The sequence below is a fragment of the Crotalus tigris genome, unplaced genomic scaffold (assembly GCF_016545835.1).
Source record: "Crotalus tigris isolate CLP2741 ecotype Arizona unplaced genomic scaffold, ASM1654583v1 scf7180000024282.1769268, whole genome shotgun sequence".
NCBI lineage: Eukaryota > Metazoa > Chordata > Lepidosauria > Squamata > Viperidae > Crotalus > Crotalus tigris.
This window is the reverse complement of record NW_024100454.1, coordinates 1,397,355-1,420,817: the sequence shown is the minus strand read 5'-3', so window position 1 is coordinate 1,420,817 and position 23,463 is coordinate 1,397,355. Positions and strand designations below refer to the sequence as shown.

Below are 23,463 nucleotides of genomic sequence, written 5' to 3'. Positions count from 1 at the left end.
TATTAAGTTTGCTTCATACTCTTTAATAAGAGCATGGAGTTTGTTTGTAATTCTGTAATGATGTTTGCTACTGTATATTTTTAAAAGATTCATAGACCTGTATATCTAAATAAATGATCCAGTACAAATTAGCAATGCACATTTTAAAAGAAATTGAAGAGCTATGGGGAATATGTTACAAGCTCCAGTTTAGCATGTTCCTTACTTCAATTGGGACCCATATAGAATATGTTAAACCAGTGCTTTTCAAACTTGGCAACTTCCATTCACAACAGCCAGCATGGGAATTCCAGCAGTCTACACATCTTAAAGTTGCCAGGTTTGAAAAACACTGTGCTAAATCGTTTACCATTTCATAACGTTGGCGTTGAATCAAGTTCAGCTTTTGATTGCTACATGGATACATCCATGTATTTTTTCTTGGCACCAATAAGGTAGTGATCTGTGATTGTGTTTGTTATTAACTTCTTAGTTTACTTTTCAGCTCTGCACTTTTTCCAATGGTCTCAAATTCATGTACTAAGCATGTCCAACTTAGCTTCGAAGATCAGCTACTGATGCCACCTACTGGGCTTTATCCTATGGTAGCTATCACTACACTAAGTGGATAATTGAGTACAGGGAGCTGTACCTATGCAATTAAAGCCAGTATTTTCAGTTTTCCTTTCTTTTCCATCGAGATACAAACTACTGTGAAATGCTCTGATGAATTCTTTTATTTAAAAAAAACAGTGTTTTGTAAAGGTTAAGATTTGTAAAGGATTAGAAATCTGTAGAGATCCAGGTTAAAGTCCACTTAGTCCAGAAAATTCATTCACCGTCTTCAGTCATTTCTTCTTAGCTCAATTTACCCCACAAATCTGTAGTGGGAAAAACTGGAGCAGAAATGCTATATATACTATTTTGAGCAGGAGTGGGCAATTAATCTTCCCAAGGGGCCACATGAGAAATTGGGACTGTTGTAGAGGGTCGAACCAATTGGCTGAACTTAATTCTGCTCCCTAATCTTACCACTTTATAAAAAGCAGTAAATTATATGGTTTTTGATTAGCTGCATCAAATTTACATTTGATACCTAATTTCCGACTGACCTCACACGGGCTGGACAGGGACAGCCGAAGGGCTGGAGGTGGCCTGGGAGCTGTAAAATGCCCAGGTTTAATCTTGAGTGTAAGAAATTAAATAACATTAATACAGGTACTCCTTGACTTACAACAGTTCATTTAGTGACCGTTCAAAGTTACAGCAGCATTGAAAAATGTGACTTACAATATGACCGTTTTTCACATTTACAACCATTGCAACATCCTCATGGTCATGTGATCGAAATTCAGACGCTTGGTGATTGACTCATATTTATAAGGGTTGCAGTGTCCCAGAGTCATGTGATCACATTTCCTGATCTTCTGACCAGCAAAGTCAATGGAAAAGCTAAATTCATTTAACAACCAGGTTACTAACTTATCAACTGCAGTGACTCAGTTAACAACTGTGGTAAGAAAGGTCATAAAATGGGGCAAAACTCATTTAACGGGATTTGCATATTATGCTAAACTGAAGACTGTGTTCTCATAAACACACTTAGTCACTGAGTTTGGTTAATGAGGACATAGGTCCTGCCATCTTAGCATCATCCTAGACAGCCTCCTAACTTCCACTCTGACTTAACTGGGATTCAATAGATGACTGGAATCTAGAATAACCATATTTTATAATTAGATTAAAATCTGAAACCAGACTTAGTTATTTCAGCTTCTGGGGGGAATGCTACCAATGATGTCTGAACTCAGCCAATTGTTGTTTCTTGAACTCTGTTCTGTTGAATGCCAGCATTCCCTAAATAACTTGAAGATGTTCCATATCCTAATTCTAAAATCCAACATAAATGTTCTGGTAGAGTTCATCTTCATTCAGTTTCAGTAGGCAAAGAAATGGCCTATTTACTCATAAATGAAAAAGTGATGATGGCAGAGTGCTTCTTAAATCCCACATTGAGATAATGGAAAACATTATCACTAAAACTTTGGAGAACATTCATAGACAATATGAGCTGTTAAATGCAATGGCTTTGAAGATCCTACTACCTTTCTCTTCACTGCTATCTTTATGAAAATCTATTATCAACACTCATTGTGACGAAATATTAAAATAAGATGAATGCTGGAGCAACTTCCTTTAACGAATTTCACTCCAGACATGAAGAAATATGCCATCTTAAGGAAACTTATGTAATCTATAGATTGTTAACTGATACATTAAAGATAAGGGAAAAGCTAAAGGTAAGGGAAAATTAACATTAATACTATATATCCCATTAAAAACAATATAGAGGTTAGTGTTTTATTGCCTTGAAAAAAAATTAACATCGACTGTGGTAGGTATTTTATTACCCTGCTGAGTATTCTGGAAACAAAAAATGCTTTATTATTGTGTATTATAAAGAAAATATGTGATTTTGGACCTTACAAAGAATAATGAGATTTACTTCTATTGTGTACTATTTTGGACCTTACAAAGAATAATGAGATTTATTTTGCATTCTACAATAAACTTAAAACTGTGGTGGCACAGTGGTTAGAATGCAATATTACAGGCTAATTCTGTTGACTGCCGACTGCCAGCAGTTTGGCAGTTCACGTTTCACCGGCTCAAGGTTGACCCATCCTTCCACCCTTCTGAGGTCGGTAAAATGAGGACCCAGATTGTTGGGGGCAATATGCTGACTCTATAAGCTGCTTAGAAAGGGCTGTAAAGCACTATGAAGTGGTATATAAGTCTAAGCGCTATTGCTATTAAAATAGCAGAGATAGGATCCTTTCAATGTTGTTAGCTGCTCTGTGTGTTTAACAAACTGCTACCCTGGCCCTATCAGCCATTTATGTGTATGTGTGTGTATATCATTGTTGATTCATGGCAGCTACCTGGATAACTCTCTGCAATTCTTGAAAAGGATTTTCAGAATTGGTTTGCTCTTGCCTGCTTCCCAGGGCTGAAAGAGAATAACTGGTGCAAAATTACCAAGTTGGCTTCATGCAGTGGTGGGATTCAAATATGTGAACAACTGGTTCTCTGTGTGAATGCTGCTTCCAGAAGTCCATTCTGGGCCTGGGCAACAAAAAACTAGCTACTGGTTCTGCTGAACTGGTACGAACTGGCTGAATCCCACCAGTGGCTTTATGTCTTAGGTAGAACTAGTTTCCCAGTCTCTAGTCTGGTGCAATAGGAGGGTCTATCTGTGTTTCCAGCATTTTTATCCAAACCTATGACTTTTTTATTATCTATCAAACGTGCGTTCTACAAATAGGACTTTCCACAGCATAAATTGCTTTACACATATTTCATAGTTATTGGAAAGAAAAGAATCCAACTGCAAATCAAAAGATGACAAAGCCAAAAATGAAAACATGAGTCATGTCTTCAAATCTTGTTGAATGTGCAGAAATCAGTGTGCCCAGTGCAGTGTGGTCTACATATTGTACTACTTGTAGTCTGCAATACAACGCACATTGTAGTGGGTAATCTGACTACAATCAGATATGTATAAATGCATGCAAATATCATTCTCAATATGAGAGAGGCACTTTCATATGCTAATAGTTTTAGGAAATTCCTATGCAAAAGTATTTTTGCCATTGAGTTTGCAATGTTCTCCCATTATATCTGAGGTTGGTGGCCAAATAGCTATTTTTATTTGCAAATGCCCTTTTCACTCGTTTCTCAGAAGTGTCATGCCTCATGTTAGAAAATCTCCTAATTGTCTCAGACTTATTTTCCTAACTATTAAATAAATCTTGAATCTTCCATCTTTATTACAGCAGATGTACAGGGAAAGAAGATATCTTACTCTCAGTTTTATTTCCTAATCTGGATCAATCCTAATGTAAATTTCCAGTTCATAAAAGAAAAGTATCTGCACTGTAAATTTGTTATCTGTAGCTCCTCAATGCATGGTGAGTCGGAGTATTCCTAAACCCCTCAAATAAGTGTAATAACATTTGAGGCTTCCTTAGGCCTCAAAGCTGCATGCTTATGAATCTTAATATGTGACTTGCAGAGCTTCCTTTGCTCCAAGGGCATTATAATAAAGTAAAATATTAAAATCCCAAAAAGCTGTCTAAGTTTCTACCTATTCCATCTTATACTAAATAAAATCAAGCCAGGGTTATTTTGAGTTTTGTTGTTATGCTTTATTCTTCCCTTAAAAGGAGATGATCTTTTTTAGAAGCTATTCTAGAATGGGTACCCATTATCAGGTGCCCATTCTTCCCCTATATCAAGATCAGCTAAATCTCTTTCTTGACATAATTACTTCATTAAATCATGGAAATTACATCAGGCATGTCATGATGCAAATGACCTAAGGTACATGAATCATGTCCTATGTGTGATTATACAATAACAGGTGAGGTCACTGCTCCTACCCAAGACATTTTGGCCCTAGCAACCTCGAAACTTTGGACCATGCTTTCTGCCGCTTTGTGGCCAAAAGCACGTTGATATATAGAGGCTTCCTGGCTATGCTTGCTTATTTTCATCAAGAGGTAGTAGTGATAAGCTATCTCTCCCAGTAATACCATATGGAAGTGTCACCTCTCACAGTGCTGCTGCTGAGACTGTTAGAGACTACTAGCAGAGACTAGAGATTGTTCTAGCCAATTTTTTAAATTTCCCAGAAATTTCACTAGATTTTGAATTTATGGGCAGAATATTCAAGCTCAGATAATAGTACTTTTCGAGAAAAAAAACAGAATTAGGTAACTTCATCCTTTATGATGTATTTTGTTTCTTGATACTTACAAAAGCCTACTGTAAACTCTCTAAAGACTCAAAATTTTGTCCACTTAGAGAGCATTGGAGCAGAATAGACCATATTCATTGGCCTATAGAGGCCAAAATAATTTTTAAAAATGCAACTCTATCAGCAAAACAAAACAAATGCCCTCCCCCCAAAGCGTTGTATATGCTTGACTTAGGATACTGTGTGAACATCACAATAGTAACCTGGGATTTTTTAATTATATTATTATTCTTTTGAATTTGTATTGATTGCTGTCAACTGCCTTGACAATATTTCATAGTTTGCCATTGTCATCTTCCTAGAGCTGACAAATGGCTTCATGCCTAAGGTAGCAGGAGAACCCAAATCTCCAAGCCTGGTGTCTTAATCATTATACTAAACTGGCTGTCTAACTAGGAATAAGGTTCATTAAATCAGTACTTCACCTAATTTATAGTTGACCTTAAAATTTTAGCTATTAATTAGAAATACAACCTTGCCATGAGTTGAAGAAAACTATCTCAGATCTTTTTCTTAATAATAATAATAATAGCAGTAGTAGTAAAGTTGGAAGGGACCTTGGAGGTCATCTAGTCCAACCCCCTGCTCGGGCAGGAAACCCTACACCATTTCGGACAAGTGGCTGTCCAGTCTCTTCTTAAAAATTTCCAGTGTTGGAGCATTTACTGCTTCTGGAGGCAAGCTATTCCACTGATTAATTGTTCTCACTGTCAGGAAGTTTCTCCTTAGTTCTAGGTTGCTTCTCTCCTTGATTAAGTTTCCACCCGTTGCTTCTTGTCCTGCCTTCAGGTGCTTTGGAAAATAGCTTAATTCCCTCTTCTTTATGGCAACCCCTGAGATATTGGAATACTGCTATCATATCTTGTTTACTTGTTTTATACCATTTATGTTTACTAATCACATAAATCCCCTTTATGGATTACTGCCTTGTCATGGCGAAGGGGCTTGCGTAACTCAATGAAGCTATAAGCTATGCCGTGCAGGGCCACCCAAGACGGACAGGTTATAGCAGAGAGTTCTGACAAAATGTGATCCACTGGAGAAGGAAATGGCAAACCACTCCAGTATCTTTGCCATGAAAACCCCATGGACAGTACTAAAAGGCAAAAAGATATGACGCTGGAAGATGAGCCCCTCAGGTCGGAAGGTGTCCAATATGCTACTGGGGAAGAGCAGAGGGCTAGTACTAGTAGCGCCAGAAAGAATGAAGCGACTGGGCCAAAGCCGAAAGGACGCTCAGCTGTGGATATATCTGGTGGTGAAAGGAAAGTCCGATGCTGTAAAGATTTTTTCTCCATAGGAACCTGGAATGTAAGATCCATGAATCAAGGCAAGCTAGACGTAGTCAAAAAAGAGATGACAAGACTGAACATCGACATCTTAGGAATCAGCGAACTAAAATGGACAGGAATGGGTGAATTTAACTCAGATGACCATCAGGTATACTACTGTGGGCAAGAATCCCTCAGAAGAAATGGAGTAGCCTTCATAGTCAATAAAAGAATAGGAAAAGCAATACTGGGATACAATCCTCAAAATGACAGAATGATCTCTATTCGAATCCAAGGCAAACCATTCAATATCACAGTAGTCCAAATCTATGCCCCAACCACTGGTGCTGAAGAGGATGAAATTGACCGGTTCTATGAAGCCCTACAGCACCTTATAGAATTAACACCAAAAAATGATGTCCTTATCATCATGGGGGATTGGAATGCTAAGGTAGGAAGCCAAAAGATAACCGGAATAACAGGCAAGTTTGGCCTTGGAGTACAAAATGAAGCAGGGCACAGGCTAATAGAATTTTGTCAAGAGAATACGATGGTCATAACAAACACTCTTTTCCAACAACCCAAGAGACGGCTCTACACATGGACATCACCAGACGGTCAACATAGAAATCAGATTGACTATGTGCTCTGCAGCCAAAGATGGAGAAGCTCTATACAGTCAGTAAAAACAAGACCAGGAGCTGACTGTGGCTCAGATCATGAGCTTCTCGTTGCAAAATTTAGGCTTAAATTGAAAAAAGTAGGGAAAAGCACTAGGCCACTCAGGTATGAACTAAATCATATTCCTGATGAATATACAGTAGAAGTGACAAATAGATTTAAGGAACTGGATCTGATAGACAGAGTGCCTGAAGAACTATGGATGGAAGTTCGCAACATTGTACAAGAGGTAGCAACTAAAACCATCCCAAAGAAAAAGAAATGCAAGAAAGCAAAATGGCTGTCTGAGGAAGCTTTGCAAATAGCTGAGGAAAGAAGGGAAGCGAAAGGCAAAGGAGAAAGAGAAAGATACACCCAATTGAATGCAGAATTCCAGAGAGTAGCTAGAAGAGATAAGAATGCCTTCTTAAATGAACAGTGCAAAGAAATAGAAGAAAACAACAGAATAGGGAGGACCAGAGATCTCTTCAAGAAAATTGGAGATATGAAGGGAACGTTTCATGCAAAGATGGGCATGATAAAGGACCAAAATGGCAGAGACCTAACAGAGGCAGAAGAGATTAAGAAGAGATGGCAAAACTACACAGAAGAACTATACAAGAATGAGCTTAACATCCCAGATAACCACAATGAGATGGTCATTGACCTCGAACCAGACATCCTAGAATGTGAAGTGAAATGGGCCTTAGAAAATCTGAGCAACAACAAAGCTAGTGGAGGTGACAGTATTCCAGCTGAGCTATTCAAAATCTTAAAAGACGATGCAGTAAAAGTGCTACACTCAATTTGCCAGCAAATTTGGAAAACTCAACAGTGGCCACAGGATTGGAAAAGGTCAGTTTACATTCCAATTCCAAAGAAAGGCAATGCCAAAGAATGTTCAAACTATCGCACCATTGCACTCATTTCACATGCTAGTAAAGTTATGCTTAAAATCCTACAAGCTAGACTCCAGCAGTATGTGGATCGAGAACTACCAGAAGTACAGGCAGGATTTCGAAGAGGCAGAGGAACTAGAGATCAAATTGCCAACATACGCTGGATCATGGAGAAAGCTAGGGAGTTCCAGAAAAACATCTACTTCTGCTTCATTGACTATGCAAAAGCCTTTGATTGTGTGGATCACAACAAATTGTGGCAAGTCCTTAAAGAGATGGGAGTACCAGACCATCTCATTTGTCTCTTGAGAAACCTATATGCGGGTCAAGAAGCAACAGTGAGAACCGAACACGGAACCACTGATTGGTTCAAAATTGGAAAAGGAGTCCGGCAAGGCTGTATACTGTCGCCCTGCCTATTTAACTTATATGCAGAGCACATCATGAGAAAGGCAGGGCTAGATGAATCAAAAGTTGGAATTAAGATTGCCGGGAGAAATATCAACAACCTAAGATATGCAGATGATACCACTCTAATGGCAGAAAGTGAAGAGGAACTAAAGAGCCTCTTGATGCGGGTGAAGAAGGAGAGTGCAAAAGTTGGCTTGAAACTCAACATTAAGAAAACCAAAATCATGGCATCCGGCCCTCTCAATTCCTGGCAAATAGATGGGGAAGAAATGGAGGTAGTGACAGATTTTATTTTTCTGGGCTCAAGATCACCTCAGATGGGGACTGCAGCCAAGAAATTAAAAGACGCTTGCTCCTGGGGAGGAAAGCTATGGCAAATCTAGACAGCATACTAAAAAGCAGAGACATCACCCTGCCAACAAAAGTGCGTATAGTCCAGGCCATGGTTTTCCCAGTTGCAATGTATGGCTGTGAAAGTTGGACCATAAGAAAGGCTGAGCGCAAAAGAATTGAGGCCTTTGAACTATGGTGCTGGAGAAGACTCCTGCGAGTCCCTTGGACTGCAAGGCGTTCAAACCGGTCAGTCCTAGAAGAGATCAACCCCGACTGCTCTTTAGAAGGCCAGATCCTGAAGTTGAAACTCAAGTACTTTGGCCACCTAATGAGAAGGAAGGATTCACTGGAGAAGAGCCTAATGCTGGGAAAGATTGAGGGCAATAGAAGAAGGGGACGACAGAGAATGAGATGGCTGGATGGAGTCACTGAAGCAATAGGTGTGAATTTAAATGGACTCCAGAAGATGGTAGAGGACAGGAAGACCTGGAGGAACGTTGTCCATGGGGTCGCGATTGGTCGGACACGACTTCGCAATTAACAACAATCACATAAATGAGCAAGATATGAATTTGGAATCAACAAGTGACCTCAGTTTTAATTTCTGTTTAGTGTTAGCTAGTAACTGGGTGAACATGTGCGTAATTACTGAATATTTCTCCAATTGTGGTGGTCCAAGTCATTGACAGTTGAAAGTCTTGAACTAAATAGCTAAAACTTACTGGCAGAATGAAATAGATTTAATTGCATGAGATACGAATTTGATAATATTTACTTGGCTTAGATATAAAACAGGCTCAACAGAAATAGTAATAAGTCCTTATGACAGATCAGACAGATTTGTCTTGTTATAAAATACCTTATTTTTCCTTGGTTCGCCCTAGGAAAGCTCTTAATATGAATCTGCATCCTAGTAGTTCCCTTGTTATTAAATATGCTAGTATTTTTAGTATGTCTATTACCATAATTATATAGTAAGCTTTCATAGTAGATTAGATCAGGGGTGTCAAATTGCTGGCCTGCAGGCTGGATGCGTCATGGCGAAACTGTGCCCACCCCATTGCCAGCAATGGAAAAATGTCACGATACATCGCGACACATCACGTGACATTGTGAGTTTGACACCCCTGGAGTAGATCATCAAACTCTTAATGCAATTCCCTGCTATAGCTACTCCGGTAGCTCCTATAGGAGCTATACTCCTGTACCTACTCCTATAATAATTTTTATTCAGAAGAGGCCAATTACGGCTGACATAATTTAGCACTACTGTAGTCTGATATAGTGATATCTGAATTATTGAAGCAATGTAAAAAAATAGACCATGAAGGCATATAAAAACAATATTTTCTTTCTTTAAAATATGTGCTTGCAAGTAAATGTATTATTCATTTATTTTGTTTGGCATAAATGTGCATTAACAAATGAAACACACTATAAGCCAACAAAATAAATAAGGCAACATTTAAAGCACTCTAAATAGAAAAAGCAGCATAAAAAGATAATGAGGAAATAGTTCCAGAATTTGGCCAAGTATTATAAACAGGAAGAATTCCACTTGGAAGCAGCTACAACCGAGATCAAAAGTAGTGTTGTGGTGAATGTCTGTCTAAATTTTAAACCGAACAGGGAACATAAGAAAATTAGCTTGGCTGATAAGTACTGGCTGAGTTTATACATTGCAAGGAACCTTAATTATCACATTTTAATGCAATGTCTGAAATGTATTCCGGAGGATAAACTTAACTTCTTTCAGTGAAGGTTGATATGGGACCAGTTCAGGAAGGGGGCTGTGGGGGAAAACAACTGATAGCAATGTAGCACATCTCCTATTGATACTTCTATTGCCTGCATACAGAAATTTCCACTATTGTAGCAAGCACCAACAGGGTGTTTTCATTAGCAACAGGCCCATGAGGCACCTGAAACTGTGGGGAGCCTCACATTCACCCACTTCAAACTCCCTGCATTTGGTTCGCAATCTTTCCAAACGGGTACAGGCAGAAAGTATGTTTCCACCTGACGGTTTTAAGAGAAGGGGAAATGTAGGGAACGCTTTAAAAAAGGTAGAATTGGGAGGATGTAGAGAGCATGATATTCTATGTACTCTGTGGGCTACTTTAGGACCTGCACCACTGAAGATAGCGTTTGTAAAATGACCACCACCACGATCTGTTTCTTTGCCTTTAACTAAAAATATTAATTTATTAGAAACTATTTCTCAGGTTTTTTTTTTTAAAAAACAGCGTTCTATAGTATTTGGCGCAAAAAAACCCCGTTTACCCAATTGCATCTTTTCTGAGCTGCAGTCTGTAATGTATAATTGTAGTACCGTTGTGTAGTATGTGTGTGTGTGTATGTATGTATGTATATATATATATCTTAAACATTGCTAAAAATCACAAAAAAACACGATTTTTTTTAAAAAATAAAAGCATATTATTGAAAACTATTTTTCTGGAAAGCGAAGCTAAAATTGGACACTAGTGGAAAAAACCGAGCTCGGTTCACGAAAAAGGGTTGCACAATAAAGGATCCACCCCGTCGCGAGGTCTGGAACTCCGCCCGAGACCTTTTTCTTCCTTCCCCACCACGTTCCAGCCAGAAAGCCATCACGTGCAGAGAAGGGAACTGCAACCAACTGAAGGGTGACCTCAGCCCGGGAGCTGCATTCACAGCCTCTGCCTCCAAACCCTAGTTTCTTTCCTGAACGTTAAGCCTCCCTCCACCCCCCCCACAACACGTACCTACATTTAATTAACTAATCACACACAGAGAGAGAGAAAACGGGGTGCCTATTTTCTTGCTCGCGCTTGCTTCTTTCGTCCGGAGCAATCGCTGACTCTGCCCTTAACAAACATGGCGGCGTCGGCACCACTTCCTTTTCTCAAGCGGACGAGGCAGTGGGGTGGGGATAAGGCTAACCCGGAAGGGGTGGCGATCTGGTGCTTGCTGTGCAGCTGCTTCTGCTGCTGGGTCGGGGAGAGGCAGCTTGGCCGAGCCGGGCGCGCTCTCCCTCCTGGGTGGATTTCTCGGGTGGGCGTGAAGAACTGGCTTCCTTGCCGTGCTGAGGGGCTGGGCTGTGGAGGGAAGAAGAAGGCGGAGCTGGTGTCTGAGAGCGAGAGCAGCTCCCGGCCGCCTCTGGGTTAGTAGGGTGGAGAAGGACGGGAAAGCCGCCTTGAGCCTCCCCCCTCTCGGTCTCCTTGCGCCGGAGCATCCTTCTCTGGGCAGGGTCGAAGAAGAGCCGCCGCCCCGACTTCCTCCCGAGGAGACCGGCGCGAAGCCCTTCGCCTCCCCAAGCACTTGTTTACACGTCCCGGAGAGCTCGGGCGAGCCTGGCTACGCCTCCGCCTCCGGCCGCCTTCCTCGCCGGCGTCGCTGTGAGCGAACTCTCCCCTCCCGCCATTGAGAAAAAAACACGTTTTTGTCTTCTGCCCGGCGCTCTCTGGCGTCTCGGCTCCGACTTGCCCTTGAGGAAAAGTTTCCTTCCAGGCTACTGCTGAGGATTGTCCCTTTGTGAAAGGGGGTTGATGACATTTGTGTTGCCTTTTGGCCTGCCCGGCTGTGGCACTCGTGCAGCCCTGACTTGCCACCTCCCACCCCGGTGGGCGGGGGTGGTTTCGTTTCTCCGGCCATGCAAAGTGGGGAGCCCATGCCGGCAGCTACGGTTACCGCGATGAAAGTGTCGGAGAGCGAAGGCAAGCTTGAGATCTTGCTCCCAGCCCAAAACTGCTCCAGCAAGTCTAGCAGCAGCAGCAGCAGCGGTGGGCTTAACAGCAGCCGAGGAGGAAGCAGTAGCAAAGTGTGGCAATACAGGTAGGTACTATAACTGGAGCCGGGGGGAGGGGGGGAAACAACAGCTAGGAATCCAAAGTTGACTGGCTGGGACTTGCTTTTGTAATCGGGAGTGAGATGGTGAACATGCACTTTCAGAAAGGATCGAAGAAATGGTGGCAATGCTTTGTCCCTCTCCCTTCAAAATCCTACGTGCATTCTAATTTATAGGTCATGCTCCTGGCAGTGAGAACAATAGACCGGTGGAACGGCTTGCCTTCAGAAGTTGTGGGTGCTCCATCCCTAGAGGCTTTTAAAAAGAGGTTGGAGAGCCATTTGTCTGAAATAGTATACTGTCTTCAGCTTGAGCAGGTGGTTGAACTAGAAGACCTCCAAGGTCCCTTCCAACTCTGTTATTCTGTTAAATGCATTACTTTGTGCTTTTCCAGGTCGGGAATTGTATTTTCAAAAAATTGTCTCTGAACCTCCAACAGGGAAGCTGAACCCTTCAGTCCCCCACCCCCCATTTCAGTTGTGCCCAATTTTCAGAGACCACCTGGTCAAGTCTTTGTAATTTTCTTGGCAAACTTTTTCAGAAGTTTGCCGTTGCCTCATTCCTAGGGCTGAGAGAAAGTGACTGGTTGACGGTCACTCAGCTGACTTTGTGCCTAAGGCTGGACTATAACTCACCATCTCCCAGTTTCTAACCTGATGCTTTAACCACCACCACTAAATGGGCTTGCTTATCTTTCAACGTTATCTAATATGTCTATATGTTTCAAAAAGGAGATAATTAAAGCTAGTCATAAATGGTAAACAGATAAGTGAGAACCACTTGAGAAAGAGCAGTAGGTCAGAGGGCTTTGATGTGCTTCCCATTTTTCAGAATGTGAGTTTGATTTTAAAATGTCAGAACCACTATATACAGGAAGAAAAACGAATATTATAATCAATTAATGCTTCTTGCTGTTGTGTATAGTGTGTTTTTGCAGAAATGTCACTATTCAGAGAGAATATTTGTATAAATAGCCTGAAATACGATACACGTCATATGTTTAATATATTTGTATCGTATTTAATTATTATATGTGCAGGTATTTAGTTACTGCATATGTAGCAAATGCCAATATGGGATAGTCTTTTGTATTTCCATTGTAAGAGTCATTTATGTTATGTATTTAGGTGTGTTAATGAATATAGGAAATATAAACACAATGAAATAACCAATAAGCTGTAGGTATACTTTTGTGCCAAGTCACAATTTTCTTTAGATAATAGAATGATTGCTAAATTTACACATTGTATGAACCAGAACCAAGTTAATTTTTTATGGTCATTATTTGGGACAGCCGATCAGTGAGGTATGCTAGAACTGGAATTACTTCTTAAGTGTATGTTTGTGAGTCACCAAATCTGGCACTGGAATTTTTGAAGTAGGTCAGTATGCCTGTTTTCAGCCAAAGCTCATTTTCAATCTGGATTGTTTATATTTCATTTAATCCAGTAAAATGCAAATATATTTTTGTATAATGGATTAAAAACAGAGAATGAGTTTTTGTTCTCCCTTAGGAATGAAAGCCAGCTGGATGACCTGGTCTACTCACTCTCTCTGGACCCAACACAACTCATAAGGTGGTTGTTGTGGAGAAAAATAGGCAGGGATATTATTTGGTTCCTTGTATTGTACAAAATGAATAAGAGTATGATATACATTTTTTCTATTTTGATTGCTATAGATATGCCAATATAAAGTTTTACTTGTTGCATCCACAATTGTGGATATTCTTCAATATTCTGTAATCTCACAGCTGTTTTGGGTACGATTTATTATTTCTCAAATTTTACCCAGTTTAAAATTTAGCTATTTTTATTAAATTTAAGCCAAAATGATTTAAACAAGCATTTGTATTTTAATTACGTAATACTATAGAATGGGCATTTAAAATATAAACACACTAAAAATTCTGCTTATAAAATATTTTCAGCTACTGGTTAATTAGCACTTGTCCTAAAAATTTCACATTTGTGTTAAACATTTTCTTTCCTTCTAAATATAAATATATGCCCTTTTCCTTAAAGAGAAGAAAGGAACTCATGTTAATGTGTGCTTTTTCATTTATTTCTAATTTTTCTACTATTGACTAATATAGCTGTACATAATACGTGTCTCAAGTTTTATAATGAAACAATGCAGATATTTTAAAATGCATAAAAATTTATAGAATAAAATAGCAATTACAATAAGAAAATAAAGCTATCAACAATTAAAAGGCTGTTAAAATATGTTTTTAAAGCATTTTAAATTGTCAACAAGGTTAGCTTTCTTAATTTAGTATAGAGTGCATTTTAGACAAAAGAGGTGACTGTAGAGGATGTAATTGAAAAATTGATCATTTAACATTTATGGACATCTATATGAACCAATCTATTCCAGTTGAATTATAATTTTATCAGAAGTTAAATAACATTAAAATGATTTAGCAATCTAAACTTTAATTAGCTGCTAGATTTGCCTGGCTTTTGAATCAATGCTGTATGCAAGTTAGTTGTAATTTCAAAATATCTATTAAATTAATTTCTAAATTGTAATGTTATAATTAAGATTACAGTCATATCCACATGTGCTTTGTCTTAGAAATCTACATTTTCAGAAAATACAATATTCCCTCTGGGGTTTTTTGGTTAGATTTGTGGTTTAAAATAGTGGTGAGAGAGTATTCATAGGAGATGTTGAAAAAATGCTGGAATATTGGTTATATTCTAATTTGGCCTTTCTACAGCATGTTGATTGATTAATTGCTGTCAAGTTCCTCTTGATATTTAGTAACTCATTTCTGCCTAAAATGGTTTGCAACATAATAGAAGTAATTACCAGTATCCATAGATTAACAGATACAGTCAAAATTAAACCAATCAATTCAGTCAGCATCAATTAAAATAATACAAATAAACTGCAGTAATTCATGGTTTGAATTAATTGAAAATAAAAATGAAAATGGACTAATTTCAGAAAGAAAATCTTCATTCTGCAAAGGAAATTAGGCCCCTCCACAGTTAACCATAGACACATTGACAGATATATCACTTGTCTATGGTAGACTTCCCCCATGGAGAAAAGAGATGGATCTCTTCTGTCTAGTTAACAATGGCTATGGGGAAATAGTTAATTTTCCACTGAGCCTTAAATCTCAGAAGATTTACTATGAGCCAATAATTATTTCTTTATCTTAAGCTACTTCATTGAATTTCTGATAGCAGAATGAGAGCAGAATTGGAATGATGTGCACTGTTTTTTATAGAAATAAAAGATCCCATGCTTTTTTTAAAAAAAAATACATCTTGGAATAGTGAATCAATTAGTGTACAAAATGTATCTAGAGAAATGTAAAACAGAATAAATACAGTACATTGCTGAAAGGACACATAAATTTTTACATATAATAAATGAAAACTATAAAGAAATAGTTGATTGTACAATATTATTTATCACAATATGCCTCAAGTCAAAAGTGTAATGTTGTTTGCAGTTCTGAGTCCTTTTGTAAAAATACAAGATGATTCATGTTTAACTTGTCTGGTAATTGAAAGTCAGTTTAAGCAGCCTGTCAAATTTATCAGCAATAGGTGCCAGTAAAGGGAAAAAAAACCTGTTGTTATACTTGAATGCTCTAGACATGAGATTAGAAAATCTAAAACCATGAAGTCTGACACCCAACACAGTTCCCAAAATAGTACTTCACACTTGGCTTTGATTTACATTTTAAGCAAATATCCCATGTGAAAAAGCTAGAGGGGGGAAAGTGCAAAAATTGATATTTTGATTTTTTTCCCTCTAACTTGAATGCAAATGGAAATTACAATAGTGTAGTTACAATAACTGTTCTGTCACCTTCAGGCATTTGAACATGCATACTGCAAAGAGAACTGTAGGGGACAATAATACAGTTATATTAACTTGAATCTGAAATTTAATCTCCTTTTGATAAGAAACAGCTCTGCATCTACCTGAAATTGCATGGCTTGTTGAATTGGAGAGTGATGAAAAAGAAGCTTACTCTAACTTTAATTTTAAATAAAAGCCCATTTTTGAGTTTAAAAAGATTGTGTTTCAGGAGGACTGTGTAGATGCATCCTATATAGTTGCTCCTAGTTGTCAGTGGATGTAGCTAAACTCACCAGAAATTGAGAGGGGGGGAAACTCTTTTGTTTCAGAAGCGGAACTCCTACCTTATTACTCCTCTGATAGAATCTAAAACCATTGTTTGAAATGAATTTCTAATTCCTGAGTTTCTAACAAGAATGACAAATCAGGATATGGTGTTGACCATAATGAGAGTTTATGATTTCTGAATAATTCAGCTTTATTTGATGGTGAAAAGAATTATACCAGCAGGATTTAATGTATATGAAGCTGCTGAATCGATGAATTAATTTCCTACTATTTGACAATGCATGTTTCAGTAAAGCTCAATAAAATGTTCTAGGTTTCATCTTTTTTTGTTGTCAGGTTTCAGCAGTGGTGATTTATTTCCCTTTGGGATAGATTAATACGTTGTCATCAAAAACTTTGAGAATTACAATATATAACCCAACTTGACAGTATAACATTTGTAGGCACCATGTGATTCATCACAAATGGTAGACCTCAAAATTAACCTAAAATGGCCAAAATCTTGCAAAATTTTGATATTAGTACTGTACTTGTGAGATTTTGGATAGGCATGGCAATAGCTTCCAAATTTTATGAATCTCATATGAGTATAATTATTTAAAAAAATTGTCTTGATCTTGTTTCTCACACCACATACCCAGCACAGTATCACATGGAACATTAGTAATGCTCAGTCTATGGGATGGAAACAGTGGTTTTATTTAATAAACTATGATTAAATGAATTGACACAATATCTGCATCATATCAGTCTATGCAAGTGATGGCAAAGCTATGTTACATGTATCATAGGTGACAAGTCATAACATTGTGGGTGAAATGTGAGTATTCATCAATAACCAGTGACAATTATTCTTGTAGGCAGCCCTATTATCTTGTGAGTTTGGAGGCTGTGTGAGAAAAGGGTGGCAGCCTTTGGAACCTCTAGATGGGGGGGGGGATGTAATTGTTTCTCTTTGTTGGGGGGGGAGGCAGTGTCAAGTTACGCATTTTCTGAATTTTTACTCACTGAGCCCAAAGCTTTCTTATCACTGGTATAAGCTGTGTCAAGACTTCCAGGAATGTAACAATGATATTTTGTAACTGAACTTGCTTTCTAAACTCATCAACTTAGATGGCCTGGCAGAAGTCAATGACATTTAGTTGACCATCTGTATAGACCAGGGGTAGGCAACCCAAAACCCTTAAAGAGCCACTTGGACCCGTTTCCCACCAAAAACAAAACACTGGGAGCCACAAAACCATTTTGATATCTAAAATGAAGATAACACTGCATATATCCTTTTTTACCTTTATTATGGGTGTGTGTGTGTATGTGTGTTTGTGTGTGTGTATGTATGTGTGTGTATATATGTATACATACATACACATACACAAACACACACACAAACACACAAACACACCCACACCCATAATAAAGGTAAAAAAGGATATATGCAGTGTTATCTTCATTTTAGATGTCAAAAGGGTCTCTCTCTGTCTCTCTCCCTCCCTCTCTATCTGCCCTTGGTCTGCCACTCCTCTTCCCCCGCTCTCCTTCTTTCTCTCTCTCTTTCCTCTCTCTCTCTCTCTCTCCCTCCCTCTTTCTCTTTCTCTCTCTTTCTCCCCCCCCCTCCTATCTGCTGCTCACCTGGCAAGCTTCAAGCTGTTGTCCAACAACTCAGGGGTAAGCAACCTCATCTCTTTTATGACTCATGGACTTCAACTCCCAGAATTCTTGAGTCAGCCTAGCTAGGCTAGCTAGCTCTCTCCTGCCCTTCCTGCTTCCTGCTTCCTGCAGAGATGCAGCAAAGGGGGGAGCTCCGCCCAGTAATCTTTTCAGCTCCTCGGAGAACACTGTGAGTGCACTCTCTTTTACACATACACACAGACACACACACACACACAAAAACACAAACAGAGAGAGAGAGAGAGAGAGAGAAGCAGGGAAGCGCAATTGCCTCTCTCTGTCTCTGTCTCTCTCTGCAAAGGCAGAGGAGGCTGGAAGCCACAGGGGAAGGCTCAAAGAGCCGCATGCAGCTCCGGAGCCGCAGGTTACCGACCTGTGGTATAGACAATACATTTTTTTTTTCATTTTAGTAGGCAGACATTCCATCTTGGCTCTTTAAACCATAGTACTTATATAGATAAACATACTTTTATCTATTTCAAAAAAATACATCATTTTTAAAAAGATGTTCCTAACATTAACTCAGGCCTAGGAAGGGTGGTGTCTAAAGAAGTAAAGAAAAAGTTACAGCAGTAGAAGCTAAATTGTTAATTTTTTTTTTATTGGCATCTGCTTAAAATGCTGTCTGCAGAATTTGGTAGGCTGCAGATACTAGAAGGACACTATGCATTTATTGCAGGCAAGAATACATAAAAATACAGCCTTCCATCTCTGCATGAACAGCTTGCCAATGTACAGCCTGTGAATCTGTAAATTCTTTCCCTGCAGTAGGCTGATCTAGACATAAATTTGCTTTAAAAGAATGCATAAATGGTTCTTAAAGACAAAATACTGTAGTGCAGATTTCTAACTTTTGCTCCCGTGAGGCCTATAGTTTTTGCCACTATTTCTGATGAGCAGAAAGAATTGTTATTCCTGTATCTTAGATTATTTTTAAGAATCATCACATTTGGACTTAATTGGCCATATATTGCAAACTGACCTTGACGAAGGTTCTTGAACAGGTGAAGTTCTTAAGTAGATGGTTTAACTTGCGACTGAAAAGAAAAAAAAAAATAGATCCTATAACTTAAAATGCTCAGTTTGTTCTCTTTAGAGAGATGGTCCTCGACTTACGACCACAATTGAGCCCAAACGTTATGTTGCTAAGTGAAACCTTTGTTCAGTGAGTTTTGCCCCATTTTACGACTTTTCTTGCCACTGTTGTTAAGTGAATCATTGCAATTGTTAAGTTAGTAACACGGTTGTTAAGTGAGCTTGGTTTACCCATTGACTTGGCTTGTCAGAAGGTCGCAAAAGGTGATCACATGATCCCAGGACACTGCGACCATCATAAAGATGAGCCAGTTGCCCAGCGTCTGGATTTTGTTCAGGGGACCATGGGGATGCTGCAATGGTCGTAAGTGTGAAAAACAGTCATAAGTCACTCTTTTCAGTGCCGTCGTAACTTTGAATGGTCACTGAATGAACTGTTCTAAGTCGAGGACTACCTGTATATAGGAATTGAGAATTGGGAAACAGCAGTATGTCAATGATACAACATAAAAGTTCTACGCGGAAGGCCCCAGTTTCAATCCCTTGCATATTTGGGTCAAGCTAGGAATAAGTTTGAACAGTCACTTCAAGCAGGATAGGGAAACTTCTAACTTGCAGGACCTTCCCATTCAACCTAAGTAAAATTTCTCCTCTGCGCACAGGTAGTCCTGTACAGGTAGGGATGCGCTAATGGCCATAAGTGTGATAAACAGTTATAAGTCACTTTTTTCACTCCATTGTAACTTCAAATGGTCACTAAATGGAACTGTGGTAAGTCAAGGACTACCTGTACTGGTCATGGAGAAGAGACTCAGATTTGTTTATTTATCTTTTCCATCACCATATTGTCTGCATGTAGCTTTGTAAAAGGCAGCCCAATTCTCCATGCATGGAGAGGAATAGAATGCTTTAAATGTAGAGGAAGTTCTTCTTCTTTTTTTAATTCCATGGACATATTGTTTTGTTTCCGTGTGTGCAAATGGAAAAGCCTTTTCTCCATACAGCAGCGGTTCTCAACCTGTAGGTCGCGACCCCATTTGGGGTCGGACGACCATTTCGCAGGGGTCGCCAAACAACGCAGTCCGCCATTTTTTCCCCTTTTCCTTAGCTGTGCTACTCCCTTTTATTCTATTGGCTTTTGAAAGCCAATAGAATAGACTCTATTGAATAGAGTCTAATTCTATTGGCTTTCAAAAGCCAATAGGAATTGTCCAGGCTGTCTCTGCCCTGCTGAGCCCGCCAAAAGCCCCAGTCTGCAAACGGTGCTGCAAGTTGTCTGCAGCGAAGGCGAGCTGTCTGGAAGCTTCCACCCCTCCCTGCTGAGCAAGTACTAAAAATGTAAGTAAAAGAGGGCTAGGGGTGGGATGTGGGAGGCCGGCGGGCGCAGGGAGGGTTGCTGGCGCACGTGGGGCCCGGCGGGTGCCTTACCTCCCTTGGGCTGGGCCAGCTGGCGGTCCAGCTGGTGGTCGCCCTGCGCCGTCGCTGCCCCTTACCAGCTACGTCTCGGCCGGCGCAGGGGGCAGCACCACCCATGCGCGGCACTCCCGGGCAGGGAAAGTCCTCGACTTACGACCGGTTGGGTAGTCCTCGACTTACGACCGGTTGGGTAGTCCTCGACTTACGAACGGTTGGGTAGTCCTCAACTTACGACCAGTTGGGGTCATGGCATTAAAAAGTTTGAGAACTACTGCCATGCAGAGATAAAATATTGATTCAACTGTGAAGAAAATGTCTTGTTCTTGACAGTAAAATCAGTTTCCTCATCGGTCGTTTGAAAGAAGCTTTGAACTTGACAGTGGTATCATGAAACATTTGGGAGGTGTCCTGTGAGACAATGAGCCATATATCCCAAAACAGTTTTTCAAGGGAGGTTAAACTAACTGGACAGTAGTTTGACTCAACATAAGGCATCTTCATATGATTGTATTCCCCATCTGGCACTTTGAAATGTCCTTTGCCATTGCTATCTGGAATTATATGAAATGCTGGCAGTGCATATTAGAAGTAATATTTTGAGTCATTAAAATTTTCCAAAGAGATTGCTTTGCACTTGCATGTTTCTCATTTACAAATGACTTGTTATTGAAAGGTTGATGTTAACCTTGGAGATATGAGACATAGAAGGGAATATAACACAGGGAAGAATCGTGTGGAGTCCATATTGATTTATGGCTGATAGTAGGTGATCATATTAGCTTTGTAAACATGCCTATAAAAATTATTAGGCTCATGCATTCTTCTCTTTGTTCAGAGGCAGAAAGAAAAGAATAGATCTTCACAGCAGGCAAAGGCTTCTGAAATCTTGAGAAAATGTACTTTTTATCAATTTCTTTCCTATCTTATACAAAACACCCTTTCTACTTTTTCTCACCTTGTATGTCACTTATACAAGTGCTAGCTCTGAATACCAAATAGTCCAGTGTGCAGACTCTCATTTCTCTCTCTCTCTCCCTATTCATTCCCCTTCTCTAACATATTGGCTTAGAAATGGAAGAACAAACCAAGGCACCTTGTTATTTGTATAAGCAGTTTCCTGGTTCATAACAGAGTGCTACTTTTTAAATGTCCCTGAGGATGGAAATGATAATGGTGCAGAAGTTTAGCATTTTAATGTAGGTATATTTTAGCATCTCCATCTCCAAAGTGGCAAACAGAAATCTTACTGTATCTGAAAAAGACAGTTGTTTTTAAAGTCATATTGTACATTGGAAGAAAATTTTGAGAGTAGGTTACAGTAAAAAGTAAAGGTGAAGGTTTCCCCTCTATGGTTGTGTCCGACTCTAGGAGGTGATGCTCATCTCCTTTTACTAGCCAAGGGGGCCAGTATTATTCTTTCCATGATCCTGTGGCCAGCATGACTGTATGTAGAGGCACACGGAATGCTGTTACCTTCCCACTAAAGTTGTACATATTATCTGTTTGCATTTGCCTGCTTTTAAATTGCTAGGTGGGCAGGAGCTAATGCAAAAATGGTAGTTTACCCTATCACATAGTACTTGGCTTTCAAACTGCCAGATTTCTAGTTGACAGCCCAACATCTTAACTGTTAGGTAGCTCTTCTATTTAGTCAGATATGATAGAAGAGGTTAGCATGATTTCCAGGCCAAAATCATACTTACAAAAGATTAAGCACACATTAGTCTACTACAGTTGCTTCCTCAGAGCACCATCTAACTAAATCCAGTATTGAAATGCATTTTGAATCCTTACATATAACTGACTTGTGTTCAGATATGTTGCATTATTTAATGAAGGCTCTTTGGGGTGAAATAAAAAGGAAAAAAAATAAACCAGTGGGTCTTGGCTCCAAACAGTTCTGCATATCTTCATTTTGAGCAAAGCATTGGATGGAAAAGGAAAAAAAAGAGCTCCAAGAACTCAAGCTGACTTCTATTTAACTGAAAGCTTGACATAGCTCTACAACTCATCTAGGCAGCTGCAGGGGTGATGCCAGTGGATCCTGCTAATAAGGCATTATCAATTTTTCAGTTTCTTGGCTCTGTCATAATAAATAACTATCCATAGAATGGAATCTTCAGCTCTTTTCAGGTTGTATAATATTAAACTTACATTTCTGAGCAAAGATGCTTAGACATTTAGTAATTCTACCTCCAGGTTATCTAGAGATGGAAGATGTTTTTTTGCTTGGGTTATTTTTGAGGGACCAAACATAAGTAGAATTGGATAGTGTGCCTTAGATAGGTTTGAGAAGTGTAATGAATTATCCATTCTTTTCTGTCACAGGGGATAAAATTATCAGTAAGTATTGGTGATAATAGGGTTACTCATTACCTCCGGTTTCAGAGATAGTATACCTCTAAATAAAAATTGCTGGGGAAAAAATACTTGAATGGTAGTTTTGAATTTAGTTGTTTTGGGGGTTTCTCAGAAGAAAAACAGAGGCCATCTGGAAAGGGTGGCTACCATTTATAGATTAGATAACCTTTGGACTGATTCAGCGTGTTGAAATTATATAGAATATTTTAGAATATTATATAGAATATTTTAACAAAGTACTTTTTAAAAGTTGCAACATACTAATGAATGTACGGTATTTCTCAACGTATGTTAAAACTTAAATTAGAAAATCAGTTGTATGAGAGAGGTAACTGCAAATCTGATTTTTCTTGATGGAGAATTGAGATGAATGGACTATCTTTAATTTGACTCTTCATAAGGTTACCTGTGATATTGTTGATAGATTAAAAATGAAGTCATTTACATTCACAGAACAGCATAAAACTGAACTGAGTTGAATAATTTTGGAAATAAAAAAATAAATAAAGACTGTGGGGAAAAAAACCAATGAATCAGAATTCCATGTGCCAACTCTGCAGTAACAAGTTACTTCATGGAATTCCATAGATAAGACAGGAAAACTCCCCTTTGTTCATCTTCTGATACTTTTGTTTAAGCTATAGGTCATATTTGTAAATTGTGCTA

The 23,463-nt window shown here is 39.1% G+C and overlaps 2 protein-coding genes across 7 annotated transcripts in view; one reads left to right on the top strand and one right to left on the bottom strand.

The window, feature by feature from the left end:
• LOC120299218 (glycerol-3-phosphate dehydrogenase 1-like protein) overlaps window positions 1–23,463 on the bottom strand; it is a 67,419-nt gene that overhangs the window by 39,839 nt on the left and 4,117 nt on the right. Inside the window, exon 2 of the mRNA XM_039323809.1 lies at window positions 18,968–19,022. The gene's annotated coding sequence lies outside the window, so the exon portion shown is untranslated. The remainder of the gene's footprint in view (window positions 1–18,967; window positions 19,023–23,463) is intronic.
• The window catches only part of OSBPL11 (oxysterol binding protein like 11), a 60,843-nt gene continuing 48,519 nt past the window's right edge, over window positions 11,140–23,463 (top strand). Inside the window, exons 1-2 of one of the 6 annotated variants that reach the window (XM_039323802.1) lie at window positions 11,140–12,188; window positions 13,716–13,778. In XM_039323802.1, coding sequence (XP_039179736.1) covers window positions 12,007–12,188; window positions 13,716–13,778 — 245 coding nt within the window. In that variant the 5' untranslated portion in view covers window positions 11,140–12,006. Of the gene's footprint in view, window positions 12,189–12,437; window positions 12,470–13,715; window positions 13,779–23,463 lie in introns of those variants that run through there. The other 5 variants (XM_039323801.1, XM_039323803.1, XM_039323807.1 and 2 more) reach the window with 5 other exon arrangements.